At 39.7% G+C, this 13,789-nt stretch overlaps 2 protein-coding genes and 1 pseudogene across 3 annotated transcripts in view; all 3 read left to right on the top strand.

Annotated features, from left to right (window-relative positions):
* Positions 1-9,924, top strand: part of LOC141428603 (paramyosin, long form-like) — a 15,119-nt pseudogene extending 5,195 nt beyond the window's left edge.
* LOC141436781 (paramyosin, short form-like) lies at positions 3,356-4,361 on the top strand. Its single transcript, XM_074099830.1, has one exon. The coding sequence runs from the start codon at positions 3,437-3,439 to the stop codon at positions 4,220-4,222; it is 786 nt and encodes a 261-aa protein (XP_073955931.1). The 5' UTR covers positions 3,356-3,436; the 3' UTR covers positions 4,223-4,361.
* A 3,571-nt stretch (positions 9,925-13,495) lies between the features above and the next one.
* The window catches only part of Fhos (Formin homology 2 domain containing), a 99,986-nt gene continuing 99,692 nt past the window's right edge, over positions 13,496-13,789 (top strand). For both annotated transcript variants that reach the window (XM_074099770.1, XM_074099762.1), the window contains exon 1: positions 13,496-13,538. The gene's annotated coding sequence lies outside the window, so the exon portion shown is untranslated. The remainder of the gene's footprint in view (positions 13,539-13,789) is intronic.

Below are 13,789 nucleotides of genomic sequence, written 5' to 3'. Positions count from 1 at the left end.
GTTGGGTCTGTGTCTGACAAAGTCTTAATATATTTCAAAATAACAAATAAAGACAATAATATTAAATACCAAAGGAATTTATTAGCGTCGCGGGTATTTTTCCGTATGATTTTCGTGGGCATTTTTTTGATGACATGGTGGAAGATTCTGTTACAGTTTTCAGTAAGTTTATCTAGTAGAGGAACGTCTAAAAAATAATCGAAAAGACAATAAAATTTTACGGCCCGTTCATAAAAAATGAGACCACGCAAACGAGGTGGTTGAAACGCTCGAGGGTTAGAGGATATGTCTATGAGATTCTTAGCAAGTTTCCATTAAAAAGGGGGGTTAGACGAAATACTTATGAGAGCCATAGTAATTGTCCATAAGAAAGGGGGTTAGACGAGATGCTGATAAGATCCATCCCCCCACAGATGACTTGCACGACGCCCGCGGTAACCTGACCGAGTTGACTCGCCGTCTCCACGAGCTCGAAATCGAGCTGCGCCGTCTCGAGAACGAGCGTGAGGAACTCACCGCCGCCTACAAGGAGGCTGAAGCTGTAAGTACCCATCTATACTTTGACAAGTTTGTACGTGACAGTCGGTAGAACCCCCTCGCAGGGAGCCACTGCCGCTTTTTTTCAAGATTCTTTTTGATATTTAAGTGTGGCAAATGCTGACCGCAATAGCGCTGAGTGTCACATACGAACTTGCCAGGGGACGTCATGTGATTCGATGAATATAAGGATTAGATTTGAAGAAAATTGGGTATTCTTTTGGAGATTCAGAGAGATGTGAAGATTCTTAGATAAAAAAAGTCCGTCAGTTAGATAATCAGAAAATATTCGACATTTATTTCTTATTTTGTTTCTAAAATGACAAAAATGAAGCGCGTCAAGATTCACGAGCCCGTGACGTCAATCCTTAGTAAAAATGTACACGGAACTTTAATCGACTATCCATACTATAATATTATAAATGCGAGAGTGTGTGTTTTGTGTGTATGTTTGTCCGTCTTTCACGCCGTAAGGGAGCGACGGATCAACGTAATTTTTGGCATAGAGATAGTTTATGGGCCAGAGAGTGAGATAGGCTACAGACCTTCCACGTTAGCTATTATATTTTGGCAGCCGCTCAGCAACAAATTGCTAAATCATTTAACGCTGCCAGATTTCCTATCTTGTTCTTTTATTAGAATATTTTTATACTCTTTAGTATATACAAAGCAGCTAGTATTGATTGGTATAATTTACCTGACAATTTGTATGTTCATAAAAAAAAAATACTATATTTATTAGGGTTTCGTACATAAACGAAGCCCTATTGTTGTCAGGCGCAGTCGCAGCCTGAAATTTTGGAGGGGGGTCACTAAAAATAATACCTACACCGTGGCAAAGCAGGCAAAAGATTGCTTTTTTATTTTGTAAATTTTTTAGAAGGTTTTTCAAATTCACGTGTACGTTTAATCCTTCATTTTTTCTATTACCCCCCCCTTTGGTTCGCGCTGTTGTTATCGCTTCATGAACCGTCCGTTTCGGACGGCTTACAGAAAGGTGTATGGCACTCTCAAGCGCGATTCAAACTCACACTTAGCGCTATATCTAAATTTACTTTAAATGTTTTACCCGCGTATTAACTTGGTTGAAAATGTTTTTTTTTCCAAATTTACTTTTTGTCAAATTCCGCAACTTATGCAATCATGGTACTCATAATTTCACTTCCAGCTTTATTCAATAGTGCATAGTTTCATGGCCATCTTCTCAATTGGCATGAATTCGTCTGCGTTATTAAATAACGAAGGTAAACAAGTAATTATTTTCGGTTCTTAGTAAGACGGCACATTAATGTCATAAACTCCACATTATCACTGACTTATTAAAAGTTCGCAAAGCAGAATCAGAAATTACAACTTCACATACAGATATAATGACCCAGTAGTTTTCTCATAACAATTTAAGTCCACATTCTATATATATCGAAGTACAATCGTTGTCCCTCCAATCGAGAAGCTTGTTAGCTGCGTCAAAAAATAAATTAAAGCTATGCCCTTTAAAGACATGTTTAGATTAAAAGGAGTTAGAGAGCTGCAGACCTTGGCACGACCTTCAGTTAAATTACAATTTATATGATTACGAACAAACCACTCGATCCTTTCCGCTATGTTTACACCCTCAGTACGAAACCAAGCATTCAAAAAATAAATAACGCCATGCCTAGAAGATAGGTAGAATTAAAAGAGGTGCCACTTGAGACCTTCGTTACCCAATTTTATAGGCAATCAACCCCATACATCGTTAGGAACCGTCAAGGTAACCCTCTCAGAGAGATGGGCTACTCCACCGCAGCTAGCCGCTTCTTGCGCGAGATAACCGCCAGCTCTAGAGTCCCGAGCCTAGTGCCTAGTACGGGCATCATAAAATAGAATCTACCTAAAATATATTCTAAAATCAAAGCTCAAGCGTCATCATTCATAGAAATAGTCAAGGTCCTTACCCATAATCATCTTTTGTTTTTCATCAGGGCCGCAAAGCTGAGGAGCAGCGTGCCCAAAGGCTGGCCTCCGAATTTGGCCAGTTCCGCCATGAAGCTGAACGCCGTCTGCAGAGAAGGACGAGGAGATCGAGTCCATCCGGTAAGTGCTGGACAGAAAGGGATGGTGATAAAAGTTAGTTATGACGTATGAGGACAGCATGGTAAGATATCGTTTGAGTAAAACATGATGGGCCAGTCTATAAAGATGAACATCTTGAAAAACTTGTAGATAATCAAAGTAAATACACACCCTTCATGCACGACTTGGTGCATGATGTTTACACGGAATACACAAGACAAGCCACTCCGCCCCTCAAGAGCCAACTCGAACTAAGTGTTTCGTCTCTCAGCACTCTCCCCTCCCCCTCGCAGTGAGTGACGCCTGTCACCCTAACACGCGGCTGACAAACCTCAACAATAATCCATGACACACATATGACTGGATCACCGCCAATATATAATAAATTACACTCAAATTGGAGCAATACAATACACGAATTTACACAATACTCCGTTCCAAGAAACATACATCCATAATGCAATCAGATTTGACTGGAACAACATATGAGTGGCATGTTCCGGAGCAACTCCAAAAGCGTCACACCTGAATTTATCTTCAATTATTGCACGGATACCATTTATATTTAACTAGCTGTCCCATTGGTGACTAATTTAGGTGTTCATATTAGAATTTTGGCACACTGTTACTAGTTAAAATGTACAAAAGACGTGGTCGCGTTTATAGCGGACCTAATTAATCGACCTCGGCCTCTGGCGACGCTCGCTTGCCGATATTCAATCGAAACGTTAATCTCGCGATCGGTCATAATGCCGCGGTCAAAGTGCCTACTTACAAATGGAACCGTCCACCCACCGCCGTCTACGAAGACAATTACGGCTACGGGATCAACTTCTACCAGCCCATGATAGATTATATATCTGCTAAGGAGCATGGCTCCACTGCTAAGCCTCCTCACTTGCCATGGAACAACGAGAGAGGTTTAGAAAAGTACCGATTCGACAAACCTGTCAACGCGTACTCTCAGGATGACTTATCCCGAATCACGCATGATATTTCAGAACAAGCTAAACGCGATCTCAACAAATTTGAAGTACGGAAACGTGCGCCAGTCACGATGGTAGCAGCAGCTGCAGCAATGAACGTGACAAAACACGTCGGTGCTGAAAGTGTTAATGTGAAAGCGAGAAAGATAAAAGTGAACAGAGAAAAGATTAAGGCGGAACGTCAGAAGAAGAGGATGGATGAAATCGAGAAAGAGCTCGAGCTTTACGAGAAACAAGTTAATGTTGGTGCTGAATTAAAAGGCAAAGCGATGATGTATCGTGGTAAATCTGCAAAGGCAATTGCTCAAACTCTACTAGACGAGAGTAGGAGGAATGTGGATCAAGCGCATGTTAGAAAAATGGATACTCAGGCGCGAAAGGACCAAATCGATCGTAGTCTTGCTAGAGTTTCTAGAAACTTTATGTCCGAGAGTCATGCTGCTAGTAGTTCTCAGAAGCGAGTCACTGAGTGTGAGGAGACGGTAAGGACTTACCGCGAGATGTCTCCCAGGACTTGCGTTGTGAGGATCAAAGAGGAGATGCCTATAATAGACGATTCGTATCTGCGACCGTTGGGTGAATTAAAGGAAACGTTAAAGCAGTTTGAGCACTTGAATACGAGTATCATGATTGACACGAGGTGATTTATTTTAGTATTACTTCATGGACACAATATTTATTCATACATACGGAACACTTGTTCACTGTGTAACTGTAAACTATACGTTTAGATGTAATTAGACAAATTTCAAAGCCTTAAACACAGAACTATCTCATATAGGTACAATTACATTTACTTTTTTTTGTTATTTATCTACATTGCTGAGTTTTTTATGCCTTCTAAAAGAGCAATAGAATTAAATTTACTTGAGTTTCCGTGATTGTGGATGTGCATTGAACCAATTTGACTTGTAGGCCATTACAAAACCTTATCCTTGTGGCATTTCATTAACCAAGCATTGTTATCATCATCGTCTCAAACTATAGACGACCCACCACAGAACAAAGGTCTCTCAGAAGAATTAAATTTGAATGATGGAGTGTTTAATTTTTATGTATTTCAGTTACTAGTAGAATTGTAGGATAAAATTGTAACTGTGTATAAACTACTTCCTATGTTTCATTTGGCACAGACTAAAAGTATTATTCTTTTTATTTCCAGCAAGCAGACCAGCATTGAAATTGAACAGCTGAACGCTCGCGTTGTCGAGGCCGAGACGAAGTTGAAGACCGAGGTCACTCGCATCAAGAAGAAGCTGCAGATCCAGATCACTGAGCTGGAGCTCAGCCTGGATGTCGCCAACAAGACCAACATCGATCTGCAGAAGACCATCAAGAAACAGTCGCTGCAGGTAAGAGGATCAAAATTCACTTTCCTTTTTTAGTCATCATCCTCATTACCTCCACAATAAATATTGAGCAGAGTTTTTAGTTATGAGAACTAATGATGGTACCGATGCTAAATCTGGTCTTATCAAAGTTTTTACGGCTTGTCAATCCGACATAGTGACACCATGGGTATCAGTCTTAAGCTGTAACAAAGAAAAAAACTCTTCTAATTTGCTATCCTCTGACGAATTCGTCGTCGGTTGAGGTTTAGTAGCAAACCTTCATGACTTCGGGGCTTTCTCAGTGTTGTCCACCTTTCACACGGCAGTGCGGCAGTCTGAAATTAAGTAGCAGTTAGCAATAGATAACGCTGCTGATCTCTCAAAAATCCTTAAGAACAAGACCAAGATAAACGATTTTTAGTCCTGAAAACCAGAACTAGTTTTGTTATTAAATTCGATTTTTATTTTCTTTTGAAATAAATAAATAAATAATTGATTGAGACAGCAGAGTAACGTCACAGATTCCTATTGCTATACAAGATCCAGTCACCAGCACCAAATATCTAACACAGCAAAGCGTGCATAAATACTCATACGACTCTATTTCAAGGGCCATAGGGTGTATTGTCAGATATTTTCGCATGCTCAGCTGTGAAAGATATTAGGTAATGCAGGTGACTGTACAACGCTTCGTAGCACACTGAATGGTGGTATTATTCATTGACAACATTCCTTCCCAAAATAACGAGTTTTTTTGGAAAATACTGACGCTCTGCCTTCTTCCACAGTTGACTGAGATCCAGACCCACTACGATGAGGTCCAGAGGCAGTTGCAGGTGACGCTCGACCAGTACGGCGTCGCGCAGCGCAGGATACAGTCCCTCACCGGAGAGGTTGAGGAGATCCGCGGCAACTACGAACAGGTAAGTAATAAAATACCCTCGTTCGGACAGTCGAGTAAAATGGGAAAACACATTAGCCTTTACTATTATCATTAAATACCAAAAAATACATTGTCCTTTTCATAAAATTTTATTTAAAAAAACGTTAAATACGACATACTTCTAAATCTACTTCACTATTAGCCCTTGGGACTTATCTTCACTCGTTTCGTTCGGCGTTACGGCTTGAAGGCCATCAACAAAGTTTGGCCAGAAACTATTGCAGCGACAGGAGTGCCTACTGATGCATTATCTAAGCCATATGCAAGGGCATCGATGTCGACTATCCTACTCCGCAACTTTGTCTCTCGAGGTTGATTCTGTATTTCACATTTCATCTGTATCCCTCAGGCCCTCCGCGCTAAGCGCAGCGTCGAGCAATCCTACGAGGAAGCCACGACCCGCATCAACGAGCTCACCGTCATCAACGTAAACCTGTCCAGCAGCAAGGCCAAGATCGAGCAGGAACTGGCCGCCGTCGCCTCTGATTACGACGAGATCACCCGCGAACTGCGTGTCGCCGATGAGAGATACCAGCGCGTCCAGGTGAGTGAGATCTTCGTTCTTAACTACCATTATGTATGAATAAATGATGGCTTTTCTTTAATCTCAATTCAGTTCAATTCTTGAAAGTATGGCTCCGTCGATACTATCGATGATTACCCCAATGTTGAGGTTGAAAAAGACTGTCGTTTAGCCATTGTTTGGTAGCTTCAGTGTGCGATACTCGGATGAGAACGTAAAAATGGCAATTTTTTTAATCTCACTAATGAGAGTTTCTTGACAGGTGAAATATCGCTAGATGGCGTTGGTATTGATGTTTGACCTGTAAGGTCCTTGCTTGCGATTGGCTCATTTAATTATTAACCGATCATAAACGAGATCCAAATGTCAAAGTGTCAAACGGACCTCACGATACTAGAGCCAACTAAATAGCTTGTCACAGTAACCCTCATTGCTGCGATATGGTGGTAATTCTAGCAATAATGAGGGCTATCGTTTTTTGTCTCACTAGATGGCGCACTGTTGCGTGAGGTTTTTAAGTATGGCTTTCAAAGTCTGTTATTACGGGGGTGAAAACAAAGTTTAGATTAAAATCATATTTAATACACCTTAAAACCGTACCATAAAAATATCGAGCATGCCACAGTGTTGCATAGTCCCCGTTTTGTTCGGAAAAAAGGGAGGACAAAGGTTTCCGAAAGACAAAACTGTCTCAAAACACAGACATTCATTGCCCCGGAACGCATATTTGCCATAATTAATTTCAGGTATTGCAAAATATTCACAAAATTATTCTAATTATAAATAAACCCGCAGAGCTCACCCAAAAACTATGAGATTTGACATTTCGGAGACCTCACGCTACACTAGCGCCTCTAGCGGCGAATTCATACGCGATAGCCCTCATTCCTGAGAGAGCGAGTTGAATTCCACATAAATTGCATACACAGTTGAACCATACATTAATTGCTAAAATAGGGTCTGCAATAATTAATAGGGTACTTGTGTATTTGGTAAACTCGTCGTTTCATGTAAAAATGCGCAATGATTGGTTCGATTCCCAGCGCTAGTATTATTTTCCATCGATCTCGATCCTTGTTTTAAAAAATAAGCATGGAAACAACAACGTATCTTTGTTCTTTGATTAACGGTTCTTGTATTCGGAGACAAATTGACAGAAACAGAGTCTTTGAATATATTTTCCTCTCTTTCTAGACTGAGCTGAAGCACACCGTGGAGATCCTGCACGAGGAGCAGGAGAGGATCGTCAAGATCGAGGCCGTCAAGAAGTCGCTCGAAATCGAAGTCAAGGTAAAGTCGCAAACGCCTACGGCAGTTATGAGCAATATTCCCTCAAAATCCGTACCAATGAATGCAAGGAGCCAGTGACTTGTTTCGCTAATACCTACCTTAAAGATATGTTTAATGTTTACATTGTTGTTGTTTAATGTGTACTATTAAAGTAATAGGAGTGTAACCTAAATCATACATACCTATGATCGAAATCTGCGCTACAGCAGCGCGGCTCTGTTTTATAAATAAATACCTATTTAATATCAAGTTTAACTCACGATCTTCAATTGACTTTGTCAATTTGGATACAAAAGATATTATTCAGAAAGGATAATTTAGAATTACACTAAGGGGATGTTTCACCACCCATTGATTAATTTTATTTGACGGATAAATTTGATGCCGTCTCCGTCTATTCGAACAAAATAAGCAGAGACGGCATCACATTTATCCGTGAAAAAAATTTGATTAATGGATGGTGAAGCAGGGGTAAGTCTCTTGCCTGCATTTTTTCTAGTCTCGTGTGTTGTAAGAATTATTAATTCCAGAGATTAAAATAAAATCAGAAAAGATAGCTTTAAATTTTGCACTGGTCCATGTAAAAAGAATATTAGGGATATAACCGCTGAAATCCAAGAATAAAAATCTCATGCTTAATCATCTTTAACTAGCTACTCTTCATGATTTCCAGAACATGTCTGTCCGCCTGGAGGAAGTTGAAGCCAACGCCATCGTGGGTGGCAAGCGCATCATCAGCAAACTGGAAGCTCGCATGAAGGATATGGAGCTGGAGATTGATGAGGAGAAGAGGAGGCACGCAGAGACCATCAAGATCCTGCGTAAGAAGGAACGCCAGCTTAAGGAGGTCATCATTCAGTGCGAAGAGGACCAGAAGAACATCCAACTGCTACAGGACTCTTTGGAAAAGACCACCCAGAAGGTCAACATCTACAAGAGGCAGTTGACGGAACAGGTACGCAAAATCAATTATCAGTTCCAAGCATTGCTCGCCCAACGTATTGGGATCACAATCTAGCGCGGAAATGCAGCCAGCCTTACGGGCACTCTTCCGCAGGGACGAGACTTGGGCCAATTGTATTTATAGTAATGTTATATTTAGAATAGCTTTTAGTTCAATTGTATCTTTTAGTAAAAGGTTGCCTTAATATGTGTATTATAGAATGAATCAAGAGCCAAAATGCTCGTGAAACTTACAGGCATTGGAAATGGTTCCAATGTGAAAGACATCTTTTCGGCAGCTATCCTTTCCGGACACCGAATTCTTGAATCATGGATGTTCTTTATGGACCTTTGTCTTATTTACGTTTTTGGAACTAAAATAAATTAGTGAGAACTCAAGGTTTAGGAACTCATAGTACCTACACCTTTGTTTATCTGATCGCTATTTATTTAGCAGGATTTTAAGCCGTTGATTTTTTTTTAATAGATGTCATTCTATGAAGCCCTACTAGACCCAAGAATCCAATGAAAGATCCATTAGGTACAAGTTATCTATTCAAATGATGCCATTTCCTAAAATTCTAGTAGAGTCATAAACTGAATAACTATAATAAAGTCTAACTGTGCCCATGAAAATTATTTTTTAAAACCATTTGCAGGAGGGCATGTCCCAGCAGTCCGTGACGCGGGTACGACGATTCCAGCGCGAGCTGGAGGCAGCCGAAGACCGCGCCGACGTCGCCGAGAGCAACCTCACTCTCATCCGCGCCAAGCACCGCACCTTCGTCACCACCTCCACCGTTCCCGGCTCCCAGGTCTACCTGGTCCAGGAATCCCGCGCCCTCAGCTCAGAGTGAAGCGCTCGCGCACAGCGCTCCGGTCGGGTTAAGCCTAGTCGTTCGTTAAGTGATGTCTCGTAAGAACAAGAGATGGCGCTGGCGCGTGTCGCATCAACGCCATCTCTTGCCTGCCGCCGGGACGCGCGCTCCGCGCATGTGCTCGCCCTAACGTGTCTCAGTACATCAGCCAAACGTTGACCGCGCGTCCCCCATTTTTAAATTTTGCTAAATAATACCAAATAAAGGAACCAAATTTCAATATTAAGCTTTTTTTCACTATTTTTCTAATGTAAGGACACCTGCGCTAAAACATTACGCACTCGCGGTGCAGTAGTTTAAAAATAAATGAATTATTTTATATTATTATTTATTAATGGTGCAATGCATACTGTACGTTTGTAACTGTAACTTGTAATAATTAAAAATAAACGCTATTTATGTTATAGAAACAAAAAAAGCAATAAAAGTTCAAAACGTCTTGGATTTTTATTTATTTTTTGGGTTACTTGTCGTTTTTATTTAAAAACAATAGAAGTAAGCTCAGACAGATTAAATATAACATTTATAGCAAATGGTATGTTTTCCTTGCATTTAATTAGGAAAGTAGTTAGTGATTACATCCTTCCTCATCCTTTCATGCCACAACCTTCGTGATCAACTAGTAAAATTATAGAAAAGATTCCAAACAGATTAACGTAGGTACCTACCTGTATAAATTGGTTAAGGTCAAGAAATCAATAGAATGATTACAAAAATCTATTGATGTAGGCGTTATTTTGCGATGGTCTGCATTTATCTGCGATCTACGCTCTAATTGCAGTTTTAGATTTTTAGTTCATGGAAGCAGGACGGTAACAATGGAGAAACTTTACTATATAATTATATTATTTTAATTTCTTCAATCATACTCTTAGTCGAATCACGTGCCACGTCACCATATCGACGTACTTTAATTTGTATGACAATAGTGAGCTGTGATGTGACGTCACTTGTTTTCCAATTCAGTTGGCTATATTATTAGTCTCCAAGCTGCTAAAAATCAGTCTCTACACCGAAATTGGCCAAATACATATCTTTGTATAACAGGAACAATGAAAGACAATAAAAAACTAAAAATCAATTTAATACATTTTCGGCGCTAGAACATAGTATTTTTTTATTAATTAATAAAGTAAAACTTATGATGCCAAGTACGCTAATTTACTTTTTTGTGAATCACAATAACTGATATCGGCTTGTAAGGTAGGTTAGCTACCTACATGTAATATGTCGGCGGCCGATCGTAAAATCCGCCCGATCACGAAATTCCTAGGCATACTTATCGTGAAATGGCACCATTTCATGAATTGGCTAAGGGACATCCGCCATATCGTTCAAAACTCACCGTTTAACGATTTGCCTTGTGACGTTTAGGCAGATCATGAAAGTCGTAGGCATATCTTGAAACGACGCCATTTCATGATTTGGCCACTAGGCTCGGTTCTGACACTTCTTAACATAGAAAACAAAATATTTTCATTTTAACTCGACCAATTTTGGGATTAAGCAATAATATAGGCTTCTCAGGATCACAGAGCAAACAGTATTACCATCACATCCACATCTTGAGAAACTATAGTTGGTAAGTGATTTTTAGACTATTCTATCTATGTTATTAAAAAAAACCCTTCATATCTCACTACATATTATTAATTCTATGAGTATGGGTATACGAGTAGTCTCATTCGATTCAACGCAAAAAAATACATCGAAAACTTGCCTTGTTTGTAAAATTTGCATTTTTTGTTAAATGTTGGCCCCTGCCTATAACCCCCTGCGAGAGGGTAGGTCGTCTAAATTTTGGTAGGACTCGGCAGATCCTCATTTCTAGTGCCAAGATAAAAGTTATAAACAACGAAATATGCCATTTTTCCTGTGCTAAAACTAGACCTGACACTAGTCAATGTGTCATTAGTAAAGAAAAGATCGTATAAAAGAGAAAGTATAATAATACTAGCTTTTGCCCGCGGCTCCGCCCCTCGGGAACTGTGCATTTTTCCGGGCTAAAAGTAGCCTATGTCACTCTCGGGCCCGTAAACTATCTCTATTCCAAAAATCACGTCGATCCGTCGCTCCGTTACGGCGTGAAACACGGACAAACATACAAACACACTTTCGCATTTATAATATTAGTATAGTATATGGATATATAATATTTATACGTAACGAAAAAAGAAGTTATTTAGGGATTTTTTATTAGCATACTTTCTGGCAGGCGCTATCTATTTCGTTATTTGGCAGTAGAGTTTTCAAATTTCTTGTGAATAATTTCCTCTCCAATAATAAACCGGAATCTGTGGAAAAATAAGAAAGATATGGGTGAATTAAGTTTGTATTCCATCTCTTGCTAGCAAATGAAATGTGCAAACTTTCTATTCTACATCGTCGCGGCATATTGTCGTCAAAGTCCCTGCGGATACATATCTTCCTATTTTTTTAAGATATTTAAAAGTTCTTCTACAACTCGGTATGTCAAACAATAAAGATATATACCGGGTGTGGCCTGTAATATGAGCAAATAATTAAAACATAGATCATACTCGTCAAAATGAACACCATTAGTTCAGCGACTTTTAAAAATAATGGAGTGTTTAGATTTTCCTTTTTACATACAAATTAAATACTGCAATCAATGTACGCCATCCTAGAACACAACTGACGTCGCCTGTCACGGTACTAACATCAACCATTTTGCTTTACATTGCTTCTCCGAGTAAACTTTGAAGTGTAATAAAACTTAAAATATTTTTAAAAGTCGCTGAACTAATGTTGTAATGTGAACTTTGACAAGTATGATCTATGTTTTAATTATTTGCTCGTATTACAGGCCACACCCGGTATAAGATTTAAATTAGGCCTTTGTCCAGCAGTGGGATACTATACAGGCTACTTAAAAAAAAGATTAAATAAAAGAATGCTTCCATATTCCCTATTGACTAATTGAGATACATTGTCATGTACTTACAGCCAATCGCAAAAATAATTGTCAATTTGAACTACTCAAAAATATGTTACTACGGCCTTATTGTGTCGGAATAAGAGTCTGTTGTACTTATTTTTGAAACTTTGAATAAGTTAATATTTTTACACCTGACTGTACAGTACCCGGCGATAAAGATTGCACATCGGTCTTCGGAAAAAGACAATTGGCTGTTCACGACGATTTCCGAACACTGGCGACCGTCCATCAATCATCGTATTTATTAAGTGACGTTTTTGGACGTTTTATATCAAATAAATACTGCATCTTTATTGACTTAATTAGTTTACGTCAAATTAATGGCATGTATTATTTTTCTAAGTTTCAAATCAAATATAGAAAAATAGAGAGCTGTTGCAACTACTAGAAAAAGGATAGTTCCCTCTTTTTCCTAAAGATTGCCATCGTACAATTTAAAGTTTTGGGGGGTTCCAACAACTCTTTATTATATATTTTCATTTAAACGCGTCCGTACTCTATTGCACCTGTACAACGACTGGCTCACATAAGTAGCGTGTGACAACGCTCTACGAAGCCGAAATTTGCCGAGTCTCTTTCCAAAGACCGATGTGCAAATCTTTATGGCCGGGTACTGTACGTACAGTCAACCAATTTTATTTCTATGCCACTACAGAACCTTGTCGTAACGACATTATACGTCTTCCGGTCAAAGTTGTTACAGAGTTTTTTTTTACATTATACTAACCATGACTGACCCATATCTGACCTGGTGTTAAGTGCAGATGAGGCCAAAGGTGTACCTCACTGGTTTAGTTATAGCCTATTCACTCTAGCCTTGAACTATTTACTATCATAATGATAAGGTCCCATGGTGGCCCACGAATCAAATTGGTTGACTGTGCAAAGACGAACTTAACTCTCTAAAGCCTTTTTACCAATCACTCTTAGCTAATTTAGTTTTTAAAACCCACGTTTTTATACTGCCACTCCACGTACACCAATCGTGTCGTCCCCGCGTCGCGTTCTCTAAACCGGCGCACAATGAACGTGCGCGCGCGCCGCCCGCCCAGTCGCCCGCCGCCCGCCCCACAGCTCACGCGGCTTCGGACCAGGTTAGTGACAAACATACAAAAATACACCAGAAACGTTAACGTTGTAGTGAACGCACTCATTTAAGTTCCACTGTGTTAAGAGACCGTGAGGTTAGAAATAGATGGTTTTAACGTTTTGTGTACGAAACTTCGCTATTCACTGAATCTCAATCGAAAGTAAAGGAGTTCTCCGAATGGCAAAGCGAGGGTAACACTTCGAGACGGGACAGCTTTTGAAATCAGACGAAAATACCAACTGAAAGTGCTAAAAA

Source organism: Choristoneura fumiferana, chromosome Z (genome assembly GCF_025370935.1).
Source record: "Choristoneura fumiferana chromosome Z, NRCan_CFum_1, whole genome shotgun sequence".
Lineage (NCBI taxonomy): Eukaryota > Metazoa > Arthropoda > Insecta > Lepidoptera > Tortricidae > Choristoneura > Choristoneura fumiferana.
The sequence above is the reverse complement of the archived record's forward strand: the minus strand, read 5'-3'. Positions and strand labels throughout refer to the sequence as shown.